At 51.0% G+C, this 26,593-nt stretch overlaps 3 protein-coding genes across 12 annotated transcripts; 2 read left to right on the top strand and 1 right to left on the bottom strand.

The window, feature by feature from the left end:
• The first annotated feature begins 227 nt into the window (after window positions 1-227).
• Window positions 228-8,434, top strand: LOC125918432 (serine/threonine-protein phosphatase 2A 56 kDa regulatory subunit delta isoform). The gene is made up of 15 exons (XM_049624436.1): window positions 228-239; window positions 3,055-3,271; window positions 3,521-3,720; window positions 3,808-3,918; window positions 4,041-4,133; window positions 4,570-4,700; window positions 4,834-4,893; window positions 4,998-5,106; window positions 5,321-5,374; window positions 5,666-5,836; window positions 5,942-6,069; window positions 6,725-6,826; window positions 6,922-6,994; window positions 7,181-7,297; window positions 7,449-8,434. The coding sequence occupies exons 1-15, from the start codon at window positions 228-230 to the stop codon at window positions 7,584-7,586; spliced, it is 1,716 nt and encodes a 571-aa protein (XP_049480393.1). The 3' UTR covers window positions 7,587-8,434.
• A 98-nt stretch (window positions 8,435-8,532) lies between these two features.
• Window positions 8,533-10,313, bottom strand: LOC125918431 (male-enhanced antigen 1). Of its 4 annotated transcripts, none has more exons than XM_049624432.1 (4): window positions 10,225-10,313; window positions 9,427-9,707; window positions 9,237-9,339; window positions 8,533-8,931 (listed from the first exon to the last, which is right to left on the bottom strand). In XM_049624432.1, exons 1-4 carry the CDS (start codon window positions 10,286-10,288, stop codon window positions 8,777-8,779), a joined length of 603 nt encoding a protein of 200 aa, XP_049480389.1. In that variant the 5' UTR covers window positions 10,289-10,313; the 3' UTR covers window positions 8,533-8,776. The 4 variants fall into 4 exon arrangements, with proteins under 4 accessions (XP_049480389.1, XP_049480391.1, XP_049480390.1 ...); XM_049624434.1 differs by having other exon boundaries at window positions 10,196-10,274; XM_049624433.1 differs by lacking the exon at window positions 10,225-10,313 and adding an exon at window positions 10,085-10,189.
• Window positions 10,314-10,429: 116 nt separating this feature from the next.
• Window positions 10,430-22,443, top strand: KLHDC3 (kelch domain containing 3). 7 transcript variants are annotated; one of them, XM_049624431.1, is made up of 15 exons: window positions 10,800-11,581; window positions 12,812-13,025; window positions 13,203-13,379; window positions 13,527-13,642; window positions 13,825-13,896; window positions 14,026-14,239; window positions 14,320-14,406; window positions 14,801-14,909; window positions 15,032-15,105; window positions 18,990-19,137; window positions 19,846-19,912; window positions 19,992-20,096; window positions 20,456-20,530; window positions 20,642-20,759; window positions 21,206-22,443. In XM_049624431.1, exons 2-15 carry the CDS (start codon window positions 12,872-12,874, stop codon window positions 21,340-21,342), a joined length of 1,653 nt encoding a protein of 550 aa, XP_049480388.1. In that variant the 5' UTR covers window positions 10,800-11,581; window positions 12,812-12,871; the 3' UTR covers window positions 21,343-22,443. The 7 variants fall into 7 exon arrangements, with proteins under 7 accessions (XP_049480386.1, XP_049480382.1, XP_049480387.1 ...); XM_049624429.1 differs by lacking the exons at window positions 18,990-19,137; window positions 19,846-19,912; window positions 19,992-20,096; ... (1 more) ...; window positions 20,642-20,759; window positions 21,206-22,443 and adding exons at window positions 10,430-10,674; window positions 15,217-15,295; window positions 16,429-17,048 and having other exon boundaries at window positions 11,513-11,581; XM_049624425.1 differs by lacking the exons at window positions 18,990-19,137; window positions 19,846-19,912; window positions 19,992-20,096; ... (1 more) ...; window positions 20,642-20,759; window positions 21,206-22,443 and adding exons at window positions 10,430-10,674; window positions 15,217-15,295; window positions 16,429-17,048 and having other exon boundaries at window positions 11,508-11,581.
• The last annotated feature ends 4,150 nt before the right edge of the window (window positions 22,444-26,593 follow it).

The raw sequence follows: 26,593 nt of genomic DNA, 5'->3' as shown, positions 1-26,593 counted from the left end.
GGTTCCCCACCCTTCTGCCTCTCTCTCCTATCCCTCACCAAGGTATGAGCCATCTGCCATGTGCAGGAAGAGAGACCCCAGGGCATCTTGTACAGTCTAACCAGAATCACACCGGCTGAGTGCTGGTTATGGCAGGAGAGGTGTGTGGCGGCTAATCTTGCCCCATTTCCTTGTGCTCCCTTAGGTTAGTGTCTGGGGTGATCATTTCAGGTGGGGGAGAGGGCCAGATGGCCAAGAAGGTAATGAGCTACACTGGACCCACAGGCCAGCCCCAGGCTGGATGCAGCGTGTCTCTCCTCTCCTCTGATCCCCAGATAGGTCACAAGCTTGACATAGTTGTTTCTATAAAAAATTCAGAGCCTACAAAGCATAACATTTCTGTCTTCCTCCCTTCCCCCATCCCAGATGATTTCGTATTCTCCCATTCTTTTTTTCTTTTTTTAATTTAATTATTTTGAGAGAGAGAGAGAGAGAGAGAGCACAAGCCGGGGAGGAGCAGAGAGGAAGGGAGAGAATCCCAAACAGACTCTGTGCCATCAGCACAGAGCCCGATGTGGGGCTTAAACTCACGAACTGTGAGATCATGACCTGAGCTGAAGTTAGCCACTTAACCCACTGAGCCACCCAGTCTCCTGTGGTGTGGGTACCCATCTGGACATGGCCTCAGTCCTCTGATCCTGCGGCAGTCTCTGGGGGCAAGGGTTGTCCTGCGGCCCAGCTTCTCCCCTCTACCGGCAGGTGGTTACCTGACAGTACCTGTGGGTGGACAGCGTTGCAAACACCTGTGTGTATACTTCTGACAGTGACCTTCGTGGGGCTCCAACACCCGTGTCTGGGATGGAGTAAAGAGATAGCTTTAAAAAAATTAGCTGTGTTTCTCCCATTATATAAATGTGTCAGCTTGTAGAAAATCGAGAAAAGTAGAGAAAAGTCATCTGTCATTCTGCTACAATGGGAGACAGTCATAAAAACAGTGGTGGCTTGCTGTTGTTTTTTCCTTCTCTTCACTGAGCTTTGGGTTCTGTGCACGTGTTGTCATGTGGGTGAGCTCATTTTGCATGTACAGTTTTGTGTTATCCTTATTTAACTTTGCATAGGAAGCAATTTTCTGTCATTACATAGTTTTAGGCTTTGTTTTATTTTGAAATTTATCAACATGACAACATGTACGTTGTTCAGAAAGTCAGACAGTAAGTACCCTTGGCCTTGTAATGAAAGGAGCAGCTCCCACCTAGCCCCCTATTCTGTTGCTTTGTGGTGACCGCTTTCAACCCACCTTTCCTTGGAAATTGACTTCTGTGCTTCCAAATAAGAGTCTTTTTTTTTTTTTTTTTAATTTTTTTAATGTTTACTTATTTTTGAGAGAGACAGAGACAGAATGTGAGTGGGTTAGGGGCAGAGGGAGAGGGAGACACAGAACCCGAAGCAGGCTTCAGGCTCCCGAGCTGTCAGCACCAGAGCCCAATGCGGGGCTCGAACTCTGAGATCATGACCTGAGCTGAAGTCAGACACTCAACCGACTGAGCCACCCAGGCGCCCCAAGTCTTTTTTCTTTTTAATGTTAATTTATTTACTTTAGAGAGAGAGCACAAACAGGGAAAAGGCAGAGAGAGAGGGAGACACAGAATCCGAGGCAGGCTTTAGGTTTTGAACTGTCTGCTTAGAGGCTGATGCGGGGCTGGAACCCATGAACACGAGATCATGACCTGAGCTGAAGTCAGACACTTAACCAACAGAGCCACCCAGGCGCCCCAATTAAGAGTCTTTTGCTGCTTTTTAAAAAATTCTTTTGTCAAAAAAATTTTTTTTTAATGTTTATTTATTTTTGAGAGAGGGAGAGACAGAGTGCAAACTGGGGAGGGGCAGAGAGAGAGAGGGAGACACAGAATCCGAAGCACGCTCCAGGCTCCGAGCTGTCAGCACAGAGCCCAACGTGGGGCTCAAACTCGTGAACCATGAGATCATGACCTGAGCCCGAGTCGGACACTCAACCGACTGAGCCACCCAGGCGCCTCTAAAATTCTTTCATTTTTGAGCATTAGATATAATCTGTTGACTTCCTACTATGGAAAAGTAAGGTCTTAGCATCTTATATCCAATATAGACCTTTCCCATCCTCCCAAAGTACTTCTCACCAATTTTGGGTAAATTACTATGGCTGCGTAAATATTTTCTACAGTCGAACTGTGTATGATTGCATGTAGTACATAGTTTTCATGAACATAATTTTAACTCCATGATTGATTGATTATTTATTTATTTATTTATTTGCTGTTATAAATAGGGCACAAAGCCCTATATATATATTTATACGTATATATACATATATATGTATATATTATATATAAAGTGTGCACAAAGCCTTTTATATGTAGTATGGAGAATCCCAAGCAGGCTCCACGTTCAGAGCAGATCCTGGTGCAGGGACTCCATCTCATGACTGTGAGATCATGACCTGATTGGAAATCAAGAGTTGGATGCTTAACGTACTGAGCCACCCAGGCGCCCCTCTTTTAACTTTTGACCAAGAATGTGATGCATTCAGTGAAGTGGGAAAGTACGATAATCTCAAGTATGCTACCTAATGAATTTTTTTTTCTGCTTAATGAATTTTTACATATGTTTATGCTTCGAACCACCTGCCAGATCCAGTCAAGATATAGAACATTTCCATTACTCAGAAGATTCTTCAGATCCCTTCTCAATCAATCCCACACCCCTGCCAGCCCTGGCAAGATAGCCACTTTTCTGACATCCATCACCATCAATCCATCAATTAGATTTGCCTGTTCGTGAACTAGAACAAACATTTTGAAGGCTCTCGATGCACAGGCAGTGGGCACCATTTTGGGAGACACGGCTTCTTGACCACCCCCTTCTGGGGATAATAAACCTTAGTCATCTCTGACCCTGACTGGAGCTGCTCCAGGGTAGGAGATGGCTGCTTGGCTGCCCAGGCCTGTGCAGGCATGGATGGACTGCGGGATGGGCCGCGGCCCAGGGTGGGAGCTGTACCTTGGGGAGCGGACTTCAACAAATCACTTATTTGACTAGGCCCAGCCCCAGCCCCAGCCCCAGCCCCAGCCGCAGCCGCAGCCCCAGCCCCCATCGTCCAACAAGCGTCCCAGCAACAGCACACCGCCCCCAACGCAGCTCAGCAAAATCAAGTACTCTGGAGGGCCCCAGATTGTCAAGAAGGAGCGACGGCAAAGCTCCTCCCGCTTCAATCTCAGCAAGAACCGGGAGTTACAGAAGCTTCCTGCCCTGAAAGGTACTTGGAAAAGGTCATGGGGGCTGGTGCACCAGGCCTAGGGGGTCACTGGGCATTGGCTGTATAGAGGTTTGGGAGTATTTGAGGGGGATGGAAGTTCTAGACAATGTGAGAGGGAGGTCCACCAGGGCTGGGGTGCCAGGGGAGCAGGGTGGCAGCAGGATGGGGTAGGGGAAGGCCCTGTAAGGCAAGTAGCGCATGGCAGTGAAGGGCTAGGGAGGAGAGACTGACTGTTGCCTCCCCCTGCAGATTCGCCAACCCAGGAGCGGGAGGAGCTTTTTATCCAGAAGCTGCGCCAGTGCTGTGTCCTCTTTGACTTTGTATCAGATCCACTCAGTGACCTCAAATTCAAGGAGGTGAAGCGGGCAGGACTCAACGAAATGGTGGAATACATCACCCATAGCCGTGATGTTGTCACTGAGGCCATTTACCCCGAGGCTGTCACCATGGTGGGCACAGGGAAAAGGGGAAAGCAGGCAGGGACGGGGGCTGTGGAGAAGCCTGCACGGAGCTCTCACCTGGGTCCTCCCCCTCAGTTTTCAGTGAACCTCTTCCGGACGCTGCCACCTTCATCGAACCCCACCGGGGCCGAGTTTGACCCAGAAGAGGATGAGCCCACCCTGGAAGCTGCCTGGCCACATCTCCAGGTACCACAGTGAGGGGGCATGCTGGCCCTGGCTTCAGGGAATGGGGCACTCTGAGACAGCAAGGGGGTATGTCTCAGTCCTTGGGGAATACCCCCTAAGTGGATGCTCATTGCTCCCGACAGCTCGTGTATGAGTTTTTCTTACGTTTCCTCGAGTCTCCTGATTTCCAGCCAAACATAGCCAAGAAGTATATCGACCAGAAGTTTGTCCTTGCTGTGAGTCCCTGAAGTTCCTGTCCTTTCCTCCTTCCAGCCCATGAACTCTAGTCCCACAGCTCCTCAGTGAGGTCCCCACCCTTTCTCCATCTGTTGAATATATGGGCTTTCAACTGTGTCTGGTGCAAAGGACTGGTGGTGGGGGAGGGATAAGCAAATCCCTCTGCTCTTAACAAGCTCCTAGCATAATTGAAGGAAATTAGCAAGAGTTACCTCTTCCCCATCAGTGGGGCATGCAGACACGCATACCCAGACATCACACTGGGGAAAGCTATGTAAAGGAATCACTCTGCTCTCCAGAGACTTGCCCCCATACCCCCCCACCCCAATCCAGAGAACCTCTGGGTGTCCCCTGGCTAGGAATCCATGTCACCCCAGCCCTGACCTTCCTAGGCTCCTGCCTCATTCACCACCTTTTCCTCCCACCTGCTCCCAGCTCCTGGACCTGTTTGACAGTGAGGATCCTCGAGAGCGGGACTTCCTCAAGACCATCTTGCATCGCATCTATGGCAAGTTTTTGGGGCTCCGGGCTTATATCCGTAGGCAGATCAACCACATCTTCTACAGGTGAGGCCGGGAGCCAGCTTAGGAGCATAGCAAGCCCTGCTAAGTTGGGATGGGAGAAGGGAGGTAGGGGGACTCTGCAGAGTGCTGGAGAAACATTGGGGATTGTCACGAGAGCCTTTCTTTCCTCCCTCAGGTTCATCTATGAGACAGAACATCACAACGGGATTGCTGAGCTCTTAGAGATCCTCGGCAGGTAAGCGGTGGGGTGGGGGCACACGTGCCTGCAGAAGGTTGGAGGGACGGGAGCACTGAGCTTGGATGGCCCTTTGGTCCTAACAAACCTCCTATAACTCCTAGCATCATCAACGGCTTTGCCTTGCCCCTTAAGGAAGAGCACAAGATGTTCCTCATCCGTGTCCTGCTTCCCCTTCACAAGGTCAAGTCCCTGAGTGTCTACCACCCGCAGGTGAGCTGCCTTCCTCCTGATGATCCCTGACACTGGCAGCAGAGAATAGAGAGGGAGGGGAAGATATTCCATCTGGGATGGGGGTGGCAGAGGGAGTGGGTGGGATAATTCCTCTTTACACCTCTTCTTCCATTCTGGGCTCTTGCTTCTGTCCCTGATCCCTCTGAGACCTGGACCCTACACCTCACCTCCTTTCTACCTCAACCTTTTGCAGCTGGCTTACTGTGTGGTACAGTTCCTGGAGAAGGAGAGCAGTCTCACAGAGCCGGTAATTCCCCTTCCCAGCCCCAGGACACCTCTTCCTGTCAATTAAACTTCCCAGTCTGCCTATTGAATAATGCCATAAGCAGGTGCTCAGGAGGGATGTGGCCCAACAGGTGACATGGATTCCTCTCGGAAGGAAAAGTAAAACCTATATATAGGAAACAGAATCAGGCCAGTTAGCGGAGGCCACCCGAGCTGTGCCAATCAGGATGGGGAGAGAGGCCAGGAAGGCTTCCTGTGAAAGCAGGCAGGTGTTGAGTGAGAATTTTATCCCCGTGTCCTCCTCTTCTCACAGGTGATTGTAGGACTCCTCAAGTTCTGGCCCAAAACCCACAGCCCCAAGGAGGTCATGTTCCTGAATGAGCTAGAGGAGATTCTAGATGTCATTGAACCTTCAGAGTTCAGCAAAGTGATGGAACCACTCTTCCGCCAGCTTGCCAAGTGTGTCTCCAGCCCTCATTTCCAGGTGAGGCTCAGACCAGCATATCCCGTCCCCAGGCCTCCTAGAAACTGAGGAGGGTTTTCAGCAGAGTGAACCATACCCCTGCTGAGTCCCACCTGTCCCCACCAGGTGGCAGAGCGTGCTCTCTATTACTGGAACAATGAGTACATCATGAGCCTGATCAGTGACAATGCTGCCCGAGTCCTCCCCATCATGTTCCCTGCACTCTACAGGAACTCCAAGAGCCACTGGAACAAGTAGGCGGCTGGGGTAGGGCTGGGTGGTGGGGCTCTGGTTTGGGAACCTGTGAGGGGGTGGAAGAACTGAAGAGCCAGCGGTCTCATCGGGTCACTGAGCACAGGGGCTAGTGCCCACTGCACACTGACAGGCCCTTGAGGAACTGACCAGGGAGAAGACAGCGATGTGAGAGATGTCTGCAATACCTACAGCAGAGTGTGGCTTGTATCCTATCTTCTCCCCGTCAGAGATAGTCTGGAGCTTTGGAGACTTCATTCTGCGCTGTGAGAAGCTGATGTGATCTTTTTTAGCATGTGCTGAATCCCACTGTCGTAAAGAGACTTTCCGGCCAACAGCAAGTGCACTGTGGTGCAGGTGCTGTCCATTAAGCTGCTGGGAGGCCATTAGGATAGGCCAGGGCATAGAAGTAGCGTGAAGAAGGTAGGTCTTAGAGCACGGGGTGAGGCAAAGGAGGGACAAACAGACCAAGGCCTATAAAGAACCTGAAATGCCAATCTCAAGTCACGTGATTTGGCTAGAGCGATAGGCTTACACTGCAGGGGTCTATGAAAGCTCTTAGCAGAGACCCCTCCTGGGAGAGAGCAAATTGGGGTCCTGGCACTGCCCTTAGTATAAGTAAGGCCTCCTGTACCTGATCCTTCTTCCCGGTGACAGGACAATCCATGGACTGATCTACAATGCCCTAAAGCTGTTTATGGAGATGAATCAGAAGCTGTTTGATGACTGCACACAACAGTACAAGGCAGAGAAACAGAAGTGAGTATCTCTCGACTTGGGGGCTTCCATCTTCACCCTAGGTTCCCTCTGCTTCTCTTTCAAGCCCACTGCCTATCCCATCTTTGCTCCCTCAGGGGCCGGTTCCGAATGAAGGAAAGAGAAGAGATGTGGCAAAAGATCGAGGAGCTGGCCCGACTCAATCCCCAGGTGAGCTTTTCCTGCCGCTGCCCCGACCTGAGGGGCCCAGTTTGGCCTGGGGGAGGGTTTGTTTCAAGATTATCTTTTAATCTTGAAAGATTCTTTCAAAAGTCAAAGCCACAGACTTTCAAAAGTCAAAGCCACAGACTTCTGAAGCGGCTCTCACCACCTGCCCGTGCCTCCTCTCCTTCTCAGTATCCCATGTTCCGAGCTCCTCCACCACTGCCTCCTGTGTACTCGATGGAGACAGAGACCCCCACGGCAGAGGACATCCAACTTCTGAAGAGGACGGTGGAGACAGAGGCTGTGCAGGTGGGAAGGCATAGAGGGAATGGGGAGCACAAATAAAAGCTCTGAAAGGGAGAGGAGACAGGAGCGGCAGATCCGAGGAATAAGGGGAGGAAGCCATAAACTTTATTGGGAATCGGTTACCATTCCTCGCCTTCTCTGTACCTACACGTAGATGCTAAAGGACATCAAGAAGGAGAAGGTACTGCTTCGGCGGAAGTCCGAGCTGCCCCAGGACGTGTATACCATCAAGGCGCTGGAGGCACACAAGCGGGCGGAAGAATTCCTAACTGCCAGCCAGGAGGCTCTCTGACCCCCTCACCGTCCTACCACAGGGACACAGCCCACTCAGCCCTGGGACGCTGCCCTAGCCCTCCACCCTCTGCTCCCCACTGGCTGACTTGGGGCAAGGCAGTGCCTCTCTAGCTACTCTAGGGAGGGGATGTGGCACTTGAAGCAGGGGACCCCCCCCCCAGAGTGGTCCCTCTTCTTCCCAAAATGTGTTCATGCCTCCCTGTGGCTAGTACAGACAGGCTGAGCACTGAGATCCTCAGTGCCCAGACAACTTGGGGATGCCTGTCCCCCTCCTCTCCTAACCCCACAGCTACCTGAGGCTGCTCTGAGAAATACACACAGGAATACATATGCTCCTCTCCCCTTCCCTTAATCCTCATTTCAACTCCAGGTGTCTTTCCTTCTCTCCCTCCCCTGCAGAAGCATATAGGGAGCAGCAGGAGATTATTCTCACCAAAGTTATGTCAAGCCCCATTGGCCCCTGGAGTGAGTAGCTGGAAGGGAGCCAACCCCCAACAGGCACAATTAGGCCCCCAGCCCCAGCAGTGTGCAGGCTGATGGGGTTGAATTATTTTCTCTTATCCCCTGCCTGACCAAGACAACATGGGAGGTCAAAAGGAGAAAAGCATACGCTATGGACCATAGGTGATGGAATATAGGGCCCAGATGGACCAAGAGAAGGGGGTGAACAATCACCCTACCCTGTGCCCTCTGTTTGGTGAGCAGCAGCCCTGGGATCACAGACATGGAAGGGACCACCCTGGGGCTGACTGCTTTCCTATGTTGTTGGTTCCCAAAGCTAGGAGGAAGCAGGGAGCAGTGCCCTAAGCATGGCTCCCCCGACACCTATTTATTTCCTTTGTGCTGATGCTGGGCAGGCCCCCACTTGTCCCTTTCAGACACCCTGAAGGGGCAAGGGGCTGAAGAGGGCCAGACCCAGGTTCCAGGGGCACAGGCAGTGCAGCTTTTGGCTGTGTACATAGGGTGCTTTATTCTCCACAGTGATACATGCTAAGATGGGTTGGGCTTGGGCCAATGTCCCCATATGTACAGAACTGAATAAAGTGGGTCTCTGAGAAGAAGTCTGATTTGCCTTGATATGGAAAGGGAGATGGAGAATATGAAGATGGACATTACAACCAGGGATGTGTTCAGTCCTATGCTGGTTCTGGCCTGGAATGCAGGGAGATAAGGCAGCTCTCAGGGTAGTCACTTCCAGGCTGGGGTCGTCCCCTGCCGGGCTTGGAGGGCCTTCTGTACCACATCTTCCCACTGGGCATCTGATATCTCCCGAGCCCAGGCAGGAACCCCTGGCGCAGGCAGGCTTACTCCAGCCATTGTCCTTTTCACCAACTCCACATGTTCTGAAATCACAAAAAACAGGAGAACAGAAACGATGGGACCAGCTCCATTCCCCATTCTTTGAATTAACCCATAACCCTTGGGCTAGCAGGGAGGCCAAATCCATCTTGTTATTTCCAGGCAAGCCCACCTACAACCCAAGTCTAACACAATAGACTTTCACCTGGATTCTGAAGTCTGTAAAATCTTAGATGACAAACTGTTGTTTTAGGAACGGGGTGTTCCTCTATGGCTTCCCTTTCTTTACTGGTTCTGACCAGTCCCTTTCCTCCAACATTATTCCAAAATGAAAGCATGCTCCCTTTACCCGGGTCCATGGGAATAGAGCTGTGGTTGCTCAATCCTGTGGCTCCTTCCTCCTCTTCATCCTCGCTCTCTAATGGCGGGTCTGGCAAATGAAGCCCCAGGGCCTAAAGAGCCAGAGAGAAGACAGTTCAGGTCCAGCACTTCAGGAATCCCAGCTTCACCTGGCCAGAACAGTGCCGCCTCCACCATACCTGGATCCGATCCTGAATATCAGCAACTGCATCTTCTCCATCCCCCACCGGTGTCAGCTCCACCTCCTCTGGTTCAGGATCTTGGTTCAGGGGTTGGTAGGAGTAGCCAGCTGGGCCTGCCCCCGTTTCCTCCGGCTCTTCCTCAGGCTCCTCGCTGCTCCAATCCCCAGTGCCTTCCGTAGGGCCCTGGTGCGGCCCTAATTCCTCAGTCTGATTGGGGAAGATACGCTCGGGGCCCATGGTGTCTCTCCCTAGAACTACTGCTGCCATCCGGGCAGGGGCTGCAAGAACAGGGAGGGCAGGAGGGTAGTGATCGGATGAAATCAGGTCCACCTATAGCCACTCATCCAGTTCCTTGTGGTCTCCTGCGTCCGCAAACCATTTAACCGCTTCCAAGCTTCCTGCATCCCATCCTCTCCTGGGCACTCCACCATTTAAACCGACTCGTATCTTGAACCGAGGCCCACCGGACTTGCTCTGCCAATTCTTAAATAACAGCCCAACCCGAGACCATACCACCTCCTAAAAGACACTCCGTCCGGAACCCCGCCCGCCCGCCCCTACTCCCCTACTTGGGAACTCCGGATCCCCAAACGAGCTCCCCTAGACAGGGCGTACCCGCCCCCTTCTTCCCTCTCCAAAGGGCTCCCCTCTGTACCGCCTGACAAATGCCCTTCAGGCCCCAGGGGCTCCCCTCAAATGGCCCCAGCAGCGGCGTCCGCCACCCGCCCCCACCGATTCTCGGCGCCGGTGTTTCCGCGCGCCTCACCCGCTCAGAGCCCGCGGCTGAACCCGCACCTCCACTTCCGGCGGAGCAGGACGTACCGAGGCGCCTGGTCCTCCAGCCCCTCCCCGTGCTCATGATTGACGCGAACGAGAGACAAGCCGTACGCCTCTTGCCCCGCCTCCGCCATCTCCTGCTCTGACAACAAAGGACTACATTACCCAGTGATGCCCAGGGTTTTTTGGGGGTTTTTTTTTGACACATATATGCACAGGCGCACAACCTCCCTCGGCTCCTGGCCACTCCTCAGCCCCTCACGTCCCTCTAGAAACCCGTGGACTACAAGTCCCGGTAGGCTTCGGGCACTTAGCTCTGACTGCACGTGCGCACACGGCTGCCCGCCGGAAGGACCGAGTCTGGCTGTGTTTATCTCGTTGGGGAGCTAGCCGTCGGTTGGCGCGCAACGGGTTCTAGACTGCAGGCAGCGCGAGGATCCGCGGCCCCGCCCCGGCCCGGCCTGGCAGGTAGCCCGGGATGGGTTGAAGAACAAGGAAAATTGGAGGGGCTGGGGTCGCCCATACCTGGAGCTGGCGTCGTGGGGGAGGGGCCTGAGAGTGATGAGGTGGGGGTGGGGAGGGAACTAGGGGGATGATGGGAAAGGAGAGTGTTAATGGGGAAAGAAGGACTGGGGGAGGATGGTGAGGAAATGAGTGGGGGGGACCTGGTGGCTGGCAGAGGCACTGAAGGGAATTGGAAGGAAGACCGGGCTATGAGGAGAACGGGGAAGCTGAGGATAATGTAAAAAAAGGAGGGGAGGGTCTGGCATTGTGGGGGAGGGGAGTGTTGGGATGACTGGAAGAAGACAGGGATAGCGTCATAGGCAGGGAGGAATATCCCTGGCCGAAAGGGGTCAGTGAATATTCGCCTTTTTCCCCTTAGTGGAAGAGGGAAAATGGAGGGCTGTCGGGGTGGAGCTTGGTGCGGTGGGAGAAGGAAAAAGGAGAAAACTGCAAAGCTCACAGATCAAGAAGGGCCAGAAATGGGGAGTGGACATTGCAAGAGACCAGGGAGGGGGGTAGGTACATGAAGGGTATGCAGGAAGCTTGAGAATGCACCAATGATCCAGGAGACCCAGAGATAAATGGGGCCCCTGAGACAGTAGGGGCTTATCTCCATGAGTTTGAGTTGTCATTGTGAAGCAGCTAAGAATCTGTCCACTTTTGGATGGAATTGCTTCTCTCTTCCCTTGTGAATTCTTTACCTTGACATAGCCGAAGGGGGGGGGGGGAGTAGAAGTTATGAGGGAAGACAAAAGACACATTCTTAAACTGTTCAACCTCCTATCTGTCCCCACAAGTCCAGATCCAAGATCTTTTGGATTGAGAACAGGAGTAATGAAGTGAGAGTGGTTTCCTGCCGGGGCTATTTCAGGTTTGGCAGGCTGGCTATTTAAAGCATGGGATGGGGGGTTGAGGGAGGTTGAAGGGGGAGGGGGGCTGGCAAGCCAGCTGAAAACCATGTCTCTTTCTTATGAGGGGCCTCCCTTACTTGCTTTCTCTATGCCTGAGGTTCTGCCAGGTTCTTCGCTCTGCCAGGGCTTCTTGAGCAGGGAGCAGATGATCCACTCAAACCCAGCAGGTGCCTGCCAACGAAGGCAATACCCATTGGAGGAACATTTGTCTGACAGAGCCTTCAAATGTACCCATTATCACTAGGTTGGCAGGTCATGCTTGAGTCTATTTCTTGTCCTGCCCAAGGGCTCCCCCACCCCCCGCCCCTTCCTCTCTCTTTTCTAACACACACCCCTACCCCATACCCCTTTCAGGGATCTAAGTGGGAGAAGAGCTGCTGAAACAGCTTGTTCTTTATTACAATAGCGGGGTTGGAGAAGTAGCAGGAGGGGAAAATTCCTCCTCTCCACCCTCATCCCCTCAGTCCCCAGCAGACACATACCTTTCTGGCTTAAGTTCCTAGTCTTGGCAGTATACCAGGCACAGCTGTTAAAGGAACTCCTCGTGCCTGTGAGGGGCCCTGGATGACCCTGATGACAACAGCTTAGCTTGACGAGAGCTCCCTTTGAGGGGCTTACCATCCGTGGAGCCCCCTGTCCTGGATCATTTCTACCCTATCCACCCTGCCCTGGATGGGGGGACTGTTTCACTCCAAAAGCCAAAAGCTTTTCTCTTTTGAAGCACCCATGCCAGCTTTCAATGGACCGATTGGGGTTGGCTGCACTATTAATAGCCCTGAGTATTTTGAGATCCCTTTCCCCACCTTAAAGAGCACAGATTCTTAGAGAGGTGGCAGTAAGCGGAGCAGAGCCAGAGAGACAAGAGAATGCACTGCCCTGGGAAGGGCAGGCGGTGCTTGCAGCTTGTGCCAGGCCAGCGACACGGTGAAGCCTCCATGAGTAAGGGATGACCATGCTGAACCTTTGATCAGCAAATTCTGAGCTGTCAATCAGGTCAGAGCCGCCCCGCCCTTCACTGTGGGAGAACACAGGACCAGGGCTAGCTCCCTGACCTCTACCTGAGCTTTGGAAAGGTGGTGTGGGAGGGCCACCAGGGTGACGCTTGGAGGCAAGGGCTGGTCCTGGGCAGAGTCCTGGTGAGCCAGATAAAGACCTTGCCTGAGGAGCCCATGGCCATAACTTGTGTGCAGGTAGCAGAGGCAGCAGGCCGTGCCGGGGGGGGCATGTTGCTGTAACCAGTGACCCAGGGGATGTTACGGTGGACAGTGCACCTGGAGGGCGGGCCCCGCAGGGTGAACCATGCTGCAGTGGCTGTTGGGCACCGGGTATACTCCTTCGGGGGTTACTGCTCTGGTGAAGACTATGAAACACTGCGGCAGATTGATGTGCACATTTTCAATGCAGGTAAGCTAATGCTGGGACCATCCCTGGGTACCCATGTCAGGGAGGGGAACGGGCAGGTGAATGAGGTTTGGTGGCAGTCCCCATGGCCAAAGGGGATGGGGGAATGAATGTCTGGTTTGGGAAAAGGTGAACAGCCTGGAAGGAGGTTTCCAGGGCTGAGCAGAACTGTGCCCACAGTGTCCTTGCGTTGGACAAAGCTGCCCCCAGTGAGGCCTGCCATCCGTGGGCAGGCTCCTGTGGTACCCTACATGCGGTATGGACACTCGACCGTCCTCATCGATGACATGGTCTTCCTTTGGGGCGGGCGGAATGACACCGAAGGAGCCTGCAATGTACTTTATGCCTTTGACGTCAGTGAGTATGGATCTCAGAGAGGCTCTGTTCTGCCAAATGATGCCTCCGGGGAATGGGCTGGGAAAGGTGTGGGCTGAGGGCATTCTAGAGTCTAGGAGGGAGTGGTGTCAGAGGTTGCTTACTGACCCAGCCTCTCCTCTCTTTCAGATACTCACAAGTGGTCCACACCGCGAGTGTCAGGAACAGTTCCTGGGGCCCGGGATGGACATTCAGCTTGTGTCCTGGGCAAAACCATGTACATTTTCGGGGGCTACGAGCAGCTGGTATGTCTGGGAGCAAACTAGAGCTTTAGGGTGAGAATAAGAAAGAGAAAGGGAAATTAAGGGTGGTGGAATGGGGGGCTTTGGCTTGTTTGCGGGTTTTGACGGGAGAGGCCAAGAGTCAGAGGGTCACCACGGATCCCCTCTTTGATTCCTTTCTTCACTTCCTTTCTCTTCCCACTCAGGCGGACTGCTTTTCCAATGACATTCACAAGCTGGATACCAGTACCATGACATGGACCCTTATTTGTACAAAGGTCTGCCTTTTCTTCTTCTTCCCTGATCCTTACTTTCAATTGAAGAAATCATAGGAAGCTCAGTGAGAGCAGATCCCCTCCTTGCCTCCGTGCTGACTCCCACTCTTTTGTCTCTCTGCTCCTGCCCAGGGCAACCCTGCACGCTGGAGGGACTTTCACTCAGCTACAATGCTGGGCAGTCACATGTATGTCTTTGGGGGCCGTGCCGACCGCTTTGGGCCATTCCATTCCAACAATGAGATTTACTGCAACCGCATCCGTGTCTTTGACACCAGGACTGAGGCCTGGCTGGACTGTCCACCCACTCCAGTGCTGCCTGAGGGCCGCCGGAGCCACTCAGCCTGTGAGTGTCTGTCGGTCTCTGTGGGGGTCCCCTTTCCCACCTGTTGCCCTCACACTCTTCACGTTTCTCTTTCCTTCCAGTTGGTTATAATGGGGAGCTGTATATCTTTGGTGGCTATAATGCAAGGCTGAACCGGCATTTCCACGACCTCTGGAAGTTTAACCCTGGTACAGAGCGCTGCCTTTAAATTTTTTTTTTTTAAATGTTTACTTATTTTTGAGAGAGAGAGAGAGAGAGACAGAGTGTGAACTGGGGAGGGGCAGAGAGAGAGGGAGACCCAGAATCCGAAGCAGGCTCCAGGCTCTGAGCTGTCAGCACAGACCCCGACGTGGGGCTAGAACTCACAAACCAAGAGATCATGACCTGAGCTCAAGTCAGATTAACCGACTCAGCTTAACCAACTGAGCCACCCAGGCGCCCCCAGAGCACTGCCTTTAAGGGGAGAACAAGGAGCAATTGGGGGAGGGGAAAAATAATCCTAAGTAGGTGAGGGTGAGCATGGGGGTAGGGAGGATGTCTGGACTGGGCAGGTATTAAACCTCCATATAAACTTCTCTTCAGTGTCCTTTACCTGGAAAAAGATTGAACCGAAGGGGAAGGGGCCATGTCCCCGCCGGCGCCAGTGCTGCTGTATTGTTGGCGACAAGATTGTTCTCTTTGGGGGTACCAGGTTAGGAGGAAAGTGGGAGGGCCTGGGGAAGGGCCCAATCTGACTGCATGGGAGGCATTTGAGGAGAAGGGTCTCATGGGTAGTCTTTCCTCCTTCCTTAATCTCTTTTTTGATCCCTATAGTCCATCTCCTGAGGAAGGCCTGGGAGATGAATTTGACCTCATAGATCATTCTGATTTACACATTTTGGACTTTAGTAAGTACACATATTTCCAGATGTGTGTCCCTGTCTTTGGGTGGTGACATTGAGGAGTGGACCCTTTCCTTGGTTCTGAGCGTATCCCTCTCTCTGACTTCTCCTTCAAAGGCCCTAGTCTGAAGACTCTGTGTAAACTGGCCGTGATTCAGTATAACCTGGACCAGTCGTGTTTGCCCCATGACATCAGGTACAGTGAGTAGTTGGAGAGGAGGGATTGGTTGAGAGTGTGTGATCAGATGAACTTGTTTCTCAGTATAGAGGGGACAGAAGTTTTTGTTCTGCTGGAGATGTAATGTACTTGAGAGTGAGAGCAAAGGAGATACAGGATTATCAGCTGGGTAAATCATATGAAGAAAAAAAAATCCGGTGTTTCAAACCAAGCTCAGAAGCATCACTTCCTGAGACCCGAGCCTGTATGGTTGTTTTTAACATGCTGAGAAAGTTCAATTAAATCTTTGAAGTTAGCTGCAAAGTATAGGAATCTTTGGATCACATTAGTTCCAGAGTTAAGGGAGGTCCTTCCTAGCTACTTCCCTTTGAATTCCATTCTTAGGTCCAAATCAAGCACCAAAAGTTATTTGGTGTATACTTGTGTCCTTCAGGGTCATTATGGACACTTCCCTCTCCTGTATCAGTTCAGTTTAACTCTTACTTGCCTGGGGGAGGGGGGTGGTGGTGTTCAGTATTTGGTGACACGAAGTATACAAGGCTGAACTGATTGGCTCATAGACTTGCTCAGGATTGACACATGTGCAAGTATTTCATACCAAGTAGACTGTGGCGAGGGTCTTGGCATAAAGGGGGTACTTGGTAAATCTTTGTAGGATGACAGAATTGTCAAAAAGAAAGGGAGAAAAAAGGGATTTAATTTTAATGGGGTGGGAGGGCTGGGGAAGTCTGTACAAGCCTAGGAGAGGGGAGTCAGGCCTTTAAAGGGTTGGGAGTTGAGAGTAAAAACAGGCATTCCTGGCTGGATCTGAGCAGAGGGGGAAAGGTAGGGTGGGAAGTTTACTGAGGTGTGTATACAGATGATTTTTTCCAGGAGTTGGGCACAAGCACACATATATAAACATAGATAGGAAGTCTACATGAGCTGGCAGGTGGATGAGTGGGTGATACCAGATTTGGTGGTGGGTGGGGCCATGATTGTTAACAATCATGTCAAACAGTAAGGCTATAAGAAAAGAGGTGGCTGTGGGTGGTTGAGCTTTAGGATGTTGAAGGGACCGGTGTGTTCATAGCTTTGTTTGAGCAATTCTGGGCTTGAGGGTGGAGGCTCCACTCTTCTGCCCTTTCTGCCTGTCATTGTTGGCCTTCCAGGTGGGAGCTGAATGCCATGACCACCAACAGCAATATCAGTCGCCCCATCGTCTCCTCCCATGGGTAGGAGAAAGTTGCTGCCGCCTCCCTTCCTGAGCCTGCTATTATCTTCACTGCCCTTCCCCATCCCTCACCTGCCTGCCCCTTTGGTCCCTGGACTCGGTATACCTCTGCGTGGAGTTGTTGGACTAGAGGTGTTTCCTGTGCTGTGAACTCAGTGGGGAGCTGTAGGGGGGAGGGCTAGTTCCCTACCCCCTTGGGCCGAGGGCCCCTTCCCCTTGGTGCTCTGTCCCATACACCTCCTTCCAACTGCTCCTGGGCCTCTGCTCTGCCCCAGGCCAGCCAGGTTCTGTTGGGAAGTGAAGGGAATGGGGATTAGGGAGAAGCAAGCAGTGTCTGAGCCTCAGGAGCTTCCCCCACCCTTGTTTCCACCCCCTCCCCCTGCTTGAGTCAAGAGCATTGATTGGGAGCTGAGAGGAGTTGCAACTGTTGCCATGAAACCCTCATTCTCCCTGACCTGGGGAGGCGAGGACCAGCAGATAATCCCACCGTTCCCTGAGCTGTTGCTGTTCCCTGACGCTCCCAGCCAGCTCAGATTTTATAAAAATGGATTAAAAATCTCCAAACGTGTGATCTGTTTTTGTGGAATACGATGGGGGTGGATGGCAGAAGCTTGCGAAAGGACAGGGTGCTTCTCTGCCAGGTTCTGGCTTCTCTGCCAAGAGCAAAAGGAAACCAAATACCACCAAGGTCTGGCCCTGGCTTTTCTACAGCGCGGAGTCCAGCGCCATGTGACCAAAAGGTGGCGACGGCATACCGAGTGCGTGCATCCGGCCGGAGTGTCCTAGCCACCACCGACTTGCGCAGACGCGTCTCCCGGAGAAGCCGGAAGAGGCGGGGCGGGAGGCACGAGGGCGGAAGTGGCGCCATTCGCTCCCGGCGCGTCCCACAAGCCAATGCCGAGAGTTCGTTCTCGTATCGCGGCGGCCCTCGGGTCTCTCCGCAGGGCCAGTAGAGGCGAGGAGGATGGCGAGGGCGTGGGGCCCGGGGTCCTGCGGAAGGGTGAGGGCCTCGTGCCGAGCCGAGGGGCAGCGCGGGGCGGGGGGAAGGGTAGGTGGTGGCGCAGTGACCGTGAAACTGCCTAGTTCTATGTAAGAGGCCACCGCGGGGAGCGCCGCCGACAAAATGGGACAGTGGGGTGTGAGGAGGCGCTTCCTGGGTTAGGACAGCCTGGGCAGTTTCTGAAAGGGAGGATGAGAGTTTTGCGCAGAGAGAAAACGCGTGTGTAAAAAAGTACAGTCTGGGGAGGCATTGGTTGCTGGGGGTTAGTAGGTCAGGATTGAACACATTTCGCAAATCTTCGTTGAGCATCTATCGTGTGCGGGCTGTTCTAGATGCCATTCTAGATGCTGTAGATACAGTAGTGAATAAAAGCCGTCAAAAACTCCTGTTCTGGGGTGACTGGCAGGCTCAGTCAGTAGAGCATGTGACTCTTGATCCGGGAGGTGTGGGTTCAAGCTCACATTGGGTGTATAGATAAGTTAAAAATAAAATCTTAAAAATCGTGTTCTCATGGAACTTATCTTTCAGAAAGGATGACTAAAAAAAAGTAAATTAATACAGTAAAAGGTAAAGCAGAGGAATGTGTATTTTTAAGGGTGAATTTTGGTATGTGAATTATACCTCAGTTTTTCAAAAAGATTATAAGGGCTATGGAGAGAAAGCAAGGGAGGGCTTGCAATTTTAGGTAGTTACAGAAGGCCTGACTGAGTAGGTGACATTTGAGCAACCGTTTGAAGGAGGTGAGGAAACAGTAAATACATCTGGATAAAGATTCCAAGCAGAGGCAACATCGAATGCAAAGGAACTGAGGCAGGATCATAGATCTTCTTGCTCAGTAAGTGCTAGACTAGTTGAGAGGAGTGGGAAAGAGATTATAGGACTCAAGATTAGAGACCAGGGGTGAGGTCACATGGGGGGTTTCAAACCACTATAAGGCCTGTAGCTTTTACTCTGATCAAGATGAAGCTATTAGGGAGTTTTGAGTTCTGAAGTGATGTGATCTGAAGCATGTGTATATGGAAAAGGGGTAGGAATGATGAGATCAGCTTTGCATTTTAGATGCCCCTGTCCAGCCTGTCCAGCATAACTTTGGGAGGAGATGGAGGTTGGAAGACCAGTTAGGAGGCTAGAGCACTGGCTGAGGTGAGGGGTGCTGAGAGTATGAAGGAGAGCACTGGCAGTGGTAACTGAGCAAGGAAGACATGCCCTGTGGGGAAGACCGTGAAGGCAGGATTCAAAAGAAAATGAAAAAGAATGGACTGTGGCTTGGCCTACCCCCAACCGTACATTTGTATACCTTCCTTAGCAGGTGGTGGGAATGGTTGGGAAGTTAGGTGTCAGTGTAGCACTCTTGCAACCTGCGCTGCCTAAAGCCTGTCGTGATTGGCCTGATGGGGATATTGGAAAGGGTCAATTACTTAAGGAATGCGGGTGGGATGATGTCTCTGTAACACTGGGAGATGTTGTGCTGAGTTGTGTCCCCACCCCTCCTTCCACAGACACATCTGACATGTCATTTGAAGAGCTGTTGGAATTGCAGCACAAAGTGGGGACTAAGACATACAAACAGTTGGTAGCTGGAAACAATACTAAGAAGCCAAGTTCTAGACCACCTGTCCAAAATGCATGTGTTGCAGATAAGCACAGGTGAGGAGCAAGGCCTGCCCCAGGAATTTGAGAATACCTGGGACTTTGAGTAGGTGTCTGCATTCCTAGATGGGAGGCCTTTGATCAAGACTGGAGAGCCAGGGAGGGCGCCTGGATGGCCCTTTCAGTTAAGGGGCTGACTTTGGCTCAGGTCATGATCTTGCAGTTTGTGAGTTCAAGCCCCACGTCAGGCTCTTTGCTGACAGGTTGGAACCTGGAGCCTGCTTCAGATTCTGTGTCTCCCTCTCTCTCTGCCCAACTCCCACTGGCACTCTGTCTCTCTCAAAAATAAACACTAAAAACCAAACAACAACAAAAAACAACACTGGAGAGCCAGGGCATCTGGCTGGCTCAGCCAGTGGAGTGTGCACCTCTTTTTTTTTTTTTTTTTTAATGTTTTTATTTTTGAGAGAGAGAGACTGAGCACTCACATTTGGGGGAAGGGCAGAGAGAGAGGGACAGAGGATCCCAGGCAGGCTCTAGGCTGAAGCGGAGAGCCCGATGTGGGGCTGAGACTCATGAACCGTGAGATCATGACCTGAGCTGAAGTCAGACATTCAACTGACTGAGCCACCCAGGTGCCCCTCTTGATCTTGGGGTTGTGAGTTTCAGCCCCATGTTGGGTATAAAGATTACCTAAAAATAAAATCTTTAAAAAAAACCAAAAAGGACTGGAGACCCTGGACATGTCTTTTAATTTCTCCGTAGGCCTCTGGAAATGTCAGCCAAGGTTCGGGTGCCATTTTTGCGTCAAGTTGTTCCAATCAGTAAGAAGGTGAGGAAGAGGCAGGAAGGGCTGTCTCAGTGAGGGGAGATTGAACAGTTCATTTATAGTCTCTCTGTTCTTTCCAAAGGTAGCCCGGGACCCCCGCTTTGATGATCTGTCAGGGGAATATAATCCTGAGGTGTTTGACAAAACGTATCAATTCCTGAATGACATCCGAGCCAAAGAGAAAGAGGTTTGGAACATTAGACTAGCTCATGGGGATTCCAGGGGTGGGAAACTCGGGTCCAGGTTATTGAGTTGGGCAGAGGGGAACAGGGAACATAGTGGTGGGCAGATTTATTTCTCCTTAATTGATTTAACTCTCCCAAATGTGCTTCTATTCAAATCCTGGCTCATTAGTTTACCAGCTGTGTGACCATTGGCAGGTTCCTTAACTTCTCACTTTTCTAATCATAAAGAGATAATAAAATAATTCATATCTCTTAGTGTTACTGCATTAACAAATGCGAACCTCTTAGTATAATGCTTGGCACAACATTTTGGTTGACGTTTGCAGACTGCTAACCGTCATATTCATTTTATAATGTGGAGCTTGTGAAAAAGCAGTTGAAGAAGCACCGTTCAGGGCAGGAGCACGAAAAACTGCAGCAGCTGCTCCAGAGAATGGTGAGTGGGTCAGAATCGCAGGTGGGCGGGGAGAACAGTTCAGGGCACGCGGGAGGTGGTTCACAGTCCCTCCTACTCACCCATCTCACCCACCTCGTCTTTGCTTCTCAGGAGCAGCAAGAACTGGCACAGCAGGAACGCAAGCGGCAGCAGGAGCTGCGCCTGGCCCTGAAGCAGGAGAGGCGGGCTCGGGCCCAGCAGGGCCATCGGCCATACTTCCTGAAGAAATGTAAGTGGGGCACAGCTGTCACAGGCTGGTTACAGGGACAGGCTTGGGTGGCCATAGAGGCAGCATGCTGTGTTGGGGGTCCGTGAGCTCCCTAACGAAGTCATGAAGGCTGGATCCCATGGGAAGTTGGAGGAAAATAGAAATGGTAGGGAGGAGTTAATTTGTAACTATTCTTATACCCCTAATTATAGATTATGGGCAAGGAGTGTTGCTTTTATCTCTCCCGCCTCCCCTACATATGCTGGGCCAGGCGCATAGAAGGAGCTCATAGTTGGTTTAATAGAGAAAGCAGGGAATGGTAGAAAAAATCTGCTTGCTGCATACACCAGTGAATTCCAACCAAGTCATGTATCGCAGCATCGAGGTTGAGAAGTACAGACCTGGGGAAAGGAAAAGAGGAGTGCCTCCTCCCTTGCTTACCTGCTTTCTTTCTCTTTGTTCTCTAGCTGAGCAGCGCCAGTTGGTCCTAGCTGAGAAGTTCAAGGAGTTGAAACGCAGTAAGAAGTTAGAGAGCTTCTTGAGTCGAAAGAGGCGCCGAAATGCAGGCAAGGACCGGAGACATCTCCCTTTGAACAAAGAGTAATGAGGAACGGTTCTCAGCTCTGCCACTGCCCCAGTGAGAAACGGATCTGTGGGGACAGACTTGGGCTTGGCCTCTTCTAGTTGTTCATGCAAGGGCAAGGATCATAGCTGCCCTTGAGCTAGATTGGCTCAAAGGTGACCAGAGGGCTCTTGGACAAGAAGAGCAGCCCAGCCTTTTGTCCTGGCACACTTTCTCTGCTTGGATCTGGTTCATCACGTCCTCATGTTCTCCCATCCTTGCTTTATACCAGTGATCGTGGTGTAGAAGAAAAAGGGCCAGTGAGTGAGTGAGTGATCTTGAGGCTAGTGAAGGCTGTAAAGTCTGTTGATAGCTCCTAGTGCTGGGACTTTATGTAAGAGCCAAATCGTAAACATTCCTGTTGTTCTTTTTATTATTCCCTTTTGGTGGGTTTTTCGAGCGGCCTAGAACTACTGTTTCAGTGGGCCACCTGTGGGGGCTGGCAGCAAACTTAAGGCTCCCATAAAGTAGGAAATCAGACCAGAGACCCCTCCTACTTAAACCTCAAAGAAGACACGATCATTAAAAGAGTAAACCACTCTCACAGCTCACCTACGTAGTTTTGGTTTTGGATACAGAGGGAGAGAGGAGGTGAGGACAGAAAGTTTCCCCAGTAATGTACAAGCACAGCTGGTTGTCGGTACTGTTTGGGTCTACAGTTCCTACTCCCATGTGGACTAGAGAATCCTCAAGCTAATTAATGATTCAGTTTGAAGTGGTCTCAGGTTGGTAGTTCTTCCAGGCACCTGGCAGAAGCAAATGTAATCTTCACTTGGAGGGTTGTACTTGAAACTCAAGCCTCAAGGAGTTCCTTTAGATAAAATCTGAAGGAATGTGAGCTTTCAGTGAAAATATGAAGCACACAAGGAAAGAAATCACCATGAGCAAGAGTCATCAGGGACAATAGAAAACAGACTCAGACCAGCAAAGACAGATGTTAGAAATATAAAATACAAAACAAAATATCTTGCTTATATTTAAAGAGAAACTATGACTAAAGAAAAGAATATCTAAAAGGACCAAACTGGTTTGATAAAAAGTAGAGCTTTTAAAAATGAACAATATACTATTTGAAGTTAGAAACTTTAAGGTTGGGGTGCCTGGCTTGCTCAGTTGGTGGAGTGTGCAACCCTTGGTCTTGGTCTTGGGGTTGTGAATTTGAGCCCCACGTTGGGTGTAGAGATTACTTAAAAATCTTTAAAAAAAAAAAAAAAGAAAAAAGAAAGAAACTTTATGGGGCACCTGGGTGACTCGGTTAAGCATCTGACTCTTGACTTCGGCTCAGGTCATGATCTCATGGTTCGTGGAATGGAGCCCCATGTTGGACTCTATGCTGACAGTGCGGAGCCTACTTGGGATTCTTTCTCTCTCTCTCTCTCTCTCTCTCTCTCTCTCTCTTTCTCATGGTTCGTGGGATTGAGCCCCACATTGGGCTCTATGCTGACAGTGCGGAGCCTGCTTAGGATTCTCTCTCTCTCTCTCTCTTTCTCTCTCTCTCTCTCTCATGAGCGTGCACTCTCCCTATCTTGCTGTCTCTCAAAATAAATAAACATTTAAAAAAGAAAGAAACTTTATGGTTAAGCAACAGATTAGACACATCTAAAAGGAGAATGAACCGGAAGTAGATTTGAAGTTACAAAGATGGAACACAGGGATACAGAGAAATGGAAACTGAGGAAAGGATTAAAATACATAGGAAGAACAAAACATGGAAGATAGATTAAGAAGGTATAATACATATAATCTGAAATCCAGAGAAGAGAATATTTTAAAGAGGCTGAGAATTTTCTAGAATTGAAATTTATAAGCAGTAAGATTCAGAAAGCCCTATTAATTCCAAGCAGGAAACAAATTGATGGCTGGCTCAGTCAGTAGAGCATGCAACTCTTGATCTTGCCCCACCTTGGGCATAGTTTTTTGTTTTTTGTTTTTTAATGTGATAAATCATGAAATTACTATGTTTTAAAGACTAACCTCTAAAAAACAGTCATAAGGAAAAGGAAGAGAGGTAGAATTAGAAGCTAGGATATCTAATGCTTTATGCTTCTGGAATGGAGGAGTAGATGTAATTCTGATGACTGAACTATGAAATGAGCATAAAGTGTTTGTCCCCCAAGTGATTGTAAGCTGAGGGCTAAAGCTACCAGGATATTTTATCTTGCCCAGAGGGATCCAGTGCTCCAGGGTCCCTGATGCCACATAGATCAATCCTAAGAACAGATTCTGACAGATAAAAGAAAAAGACTATTGAACTATTGGGCTCAAAAAACACTAAGAAAGTAATAGAAACGCTCAAAAAAAAAAAAAAAATCTGGTTGGCAGCTAAGTCTGAGCAGTTAAAAAAGCACTCTAAATGCTATCTTGGAACAAGAGTGTTGTGAAGATGCCCCTGTTGCCACCAGTGGTATTCCACTTTCCTTCTTGTTTTGCTCTAGGTTCAGAAATTCCTGGCAGAGGCATTTGATTAGCTAAACCTTGGTTATATGGCTGCAAGGGGAATGCTGGGAAAGCAAGTATCTGGTCTTTTATATGGTGAGGGGTGGGCTTTATCTTCAACTTCAATTTGTGTGAGGTTTCCAAGCATAAGAAGGGGGTTTAGGGGTGCCTGGGTGGCTCACTTGGTTAAGTGTCTGACTTTGGCTCAAGTTACAATCTCATGGTTCATGAGTTCCAGCCCCGCAGCATTGGGCTCTCTGCTGTCCTTGCAGAGCCTGCTTCAGATCTTCTGTCTCCCCACTCTCTATGCCCCTCCCCTGCTCACTCTCTCTCTCTCAAAAATAAATAAACATTAAAAAAAAAGGGGGGGGGGTTCAGATGAAGGGTAGTCATGAACATACCTGCATGTCCATCACAAGGCTGTATTGGCCCCACCACGCCTTCAGCCTGCTACTCTTCCCCTTCATCAAGGGCCCACAGGAGACATTGGAGAGCTCTGAGCTTCAGCGATGGGTTAGTCGGTCTACTTGCTTTTTGATTTTTATTGGGAATATATTGAGTTGAGATATAATTGATATTACACACTTGACTTCCTCCACCCATTTAACTTGTACAGTGTGATGGTTTTTAGTATATTTGGAGTTGTGTAACCATCCCAATTTTGTAACATTTTTGACACCCCAAAAAGAAACCCCATATCCTCTAGCAGACACTCCCCATTTCTTCCCAGTCTCCCCAGCTCTAGGCAGCCACTAAACCACTTTCTGGCTCTAGATTTGCCTGTTTTGGAGCATTTCACGTAAGTGGAATTAATATGTGATCCTTTATGTGCAAACCAGCTATCTGGGATAAAGAAATAGAGGCTATGAGAATGGTCTCACAAAAGGGTCAGGGTAGCAAACTTCTGTCCCAAGTCACGCAGGAAGTGTGTGCCCTGTAGGGATGGAAAGTCCTGAGGGCAGGGGAAGAGGCTTAGGTCTTTACTGGTCCTGGTAAGAGAAGGGTAGTCAGGACTGTTCACCCAAGTGACAAACTAGCAACCCCAGTGTGCCCTGGGGCCCAGTGCCTGTTGCCTGTCTTCTGCCTCATAGAAGAACATGGACCAACCAGGTGGTTCTGCTCTGAGAACCACCAACAGCATCATGGGGCCACCATACTGCAAAGTAAAGCAATCATGGGCCTTCTGTGGCTACCCTGTTTGCCCTCTGTTTTGCTGTCTTGTCCTGGGCATCCTGACTCTCCTGAGCCCTGGCCTGTTTCCCTTACAGATTCTATTCCAAATCTCAGTCCTGGGTGGCACACAGTTCCCTGTCTGGCCTCTGTGCCCTCTCTTACCACCTGACTCTTCCTCACTCCTCTTCACCTCCTTTCTTCTGTATCCTTCTCCCTTATCTCTTGGCTGCAATAACCTTGGACTCAGGATGCCTGGGTCACTCCTTCCTCACTCCCTTAATCACCCCTGCCAGGACGCAGAGCTCCACCCCTGGCACTGGGTTCCCTGGCCTGACCTGCCCTCCTCGTGTGGGTGGGGCCGGGGGAGTCCATTCTAGCCGCACAGAGCAAACCTCAGTGACAGTGGCCTGTGGCCTGTTGCTGCTACTAGTGGGAGTCTGGCTTTGGCGACCGTACGGGCTCTGCATGACCAGAAGCTTGTGGGAGCTGCAGTTCCTTCTAGTTCTGCTTCCAGCCCAGATCCTGGAGCTTAGAGACAGAATACACTCTCAGGCTCCTGGGTGTCTACAGTAGCCACAAGCGTCCTTTATGTCACTTTCACCTTGTCAGCCTTACCTAGGGAAGATGCCCTGCATTATCCTAACTGCTGGGTGTGGGAGCCAAGAGAGGGCCTCATTAGCATGTCAAATGCTCCCATACCTGGTGCTCATCAGAACCCACAGTGACTCTGGTCCAATTCTACAAATGAAAGAATATGGAGCCGTGCTTAACAGTCTGCCCGAGTTACAAGCCATCCAGTGCATGGCAAGGGGAACTCGGGTCTCCAACCTGCCAGGTGAAAACACTTCTGGCCACATACTGAGAAGGGGTGGGGGGGGGGGTCTATCCCTGTTCACTTAATTCCCCTCCTGAGCGGGGCTGCTAAGTCACACCTGACTCCCTCCACCTTTCTCCCCAGGCTGCCATCCTCACCCTAATAGTGACTCCTGGCATGGGATGACAGTGTCAGAGCCAGTGTTAAGCCTGGCTCCTTTCCCCTTTTAGCCAGGAAAGTCCCTGCTGCCCCTGTCAGATCCTTAGTATTCACCACGCCAGCCATGTAACCAAACTTCTGCATTTTATTTCTGTAGAAAGCCCTGATCCCATCTCCAGGACTACCGGAAGGTAGAGAAGCTCTGGGTGCCTGTGCAGGAGGCATAGGGCACGCCCCGGGAGCGAATCTGCAGGGTATGGAAGGTGAGGGGTGGGTTGGGGCCCGAGGAGCCTGGGTTCAGGGACTCGGTGTGAGGCTCCATCACAGTCACAGGGACTGCATATGACAGCGTCTGGGGCCGGTCATCATGGCGCCTCACTGTGCCCTTGCTCAGGAGGTGCAGGATGCAGGAGAGGACATCAGTACTGTTGCAGGCAGATCCCCTACCGAGGCTGCTGACCAAACCCCTGGGAGGACATGGGCCCTTCTGCCAAGCGTCCAGGACCTGGGAAGGAGAGGGAAGGGCAAACAGCAGGTTGGAGAGACCCAGCTCACTCCACCTCTAGCTTCCACTCTAGGCACAAGCCTCTAGCCAGCGAGCTCTAAGGACATCAGGCACGCCCCAACCCCACCCCTTACATACATACAGGC

The sequence above is a fragment of the Panthera uncia genome, unplaced genomic scaffold (assembly GCF_023721935.1).
Source record: "Panthera uncia isolate 11264 unplaced genomic scaffold, Puncia_PCG_1.0 HiC_scaffold_789, whole genome shotgun sequence".
Taxonomy (NCBI): domain Eukaryota; kingdom Metazoa; phylum Chordata; class Mammalia; order Carnivora; family Felidae; genus Panthera; species Panthera uncia.
The sequence above is the reverse complement of the archived record's forward strand: the minus strand, read 5'-3'. Positions and strand labels throughout refer to the sequence as shown.

Excerpts from the sequence above, each read along its gene's own strand:
- LOC125918432 (XM_049624436.1), top strand. Across the intron at positions 5,375-5,665 it reads AGAGCAGTCTCACAGAGCCG|GTGATTGTAGGACTCCTCAA; the intron begins GTAATTCCCCTT and ends CTCTTCTCACAG. Across the intron at positions 5,837-5,941 it reads TCTCCAGCCCTCATTTCCAG|GTGGCAGAGCGTGCTCTCTA; the intron begins GTGAGGCTCAGA and ends TGTCCCCACCAG.
- KLHDC3 (XM_049624431.1), top strand. The coding sequence starts at position 12,872 with ATGTTACGGTGGACAGTGCACCTGGAGGGCGGGCCCCGCAGGGTGAAC. Across the intron at positions 13,026-13,202 it reads TGTGCACATTTTCAATGCAG|TGTCCTTGCGTTGGACAAAG; the intron begins GTAAGCTAATGC and ends CTGTGCCCACAG. Across the intron at positions 15,106-18,989 it reads TTTACACATTTTGGACTTTA|ACACATCTGACATGTCATTT; the intron begins GTAAGTACACAT and ends CTCCTTCCACAG.
- LOC125918431 (XM_049624432.1), bottom strand. The coding sequence starts at position 10,288 with ATGAGCACGGGGAGGGGCTGGAGGACCAGGCGCCTCGGTACGTCCTGC. Across the intron at positions 9,340-9,426 it reads ATATTCAGGATCGGATCCAG|GCCCTGGGGCTTCATTTGCC; the intron begins GTATGGTGGAGG and ends CTGGCTCTTTAG. Across the intron at positions 8,932-9,236 it reads CTCTATTCCCATGGACCCGG|AACATGTGGAGTTGGTGAAA; the intron begins GTAAAGGGAGCA and ends TTGTGATTTCAG.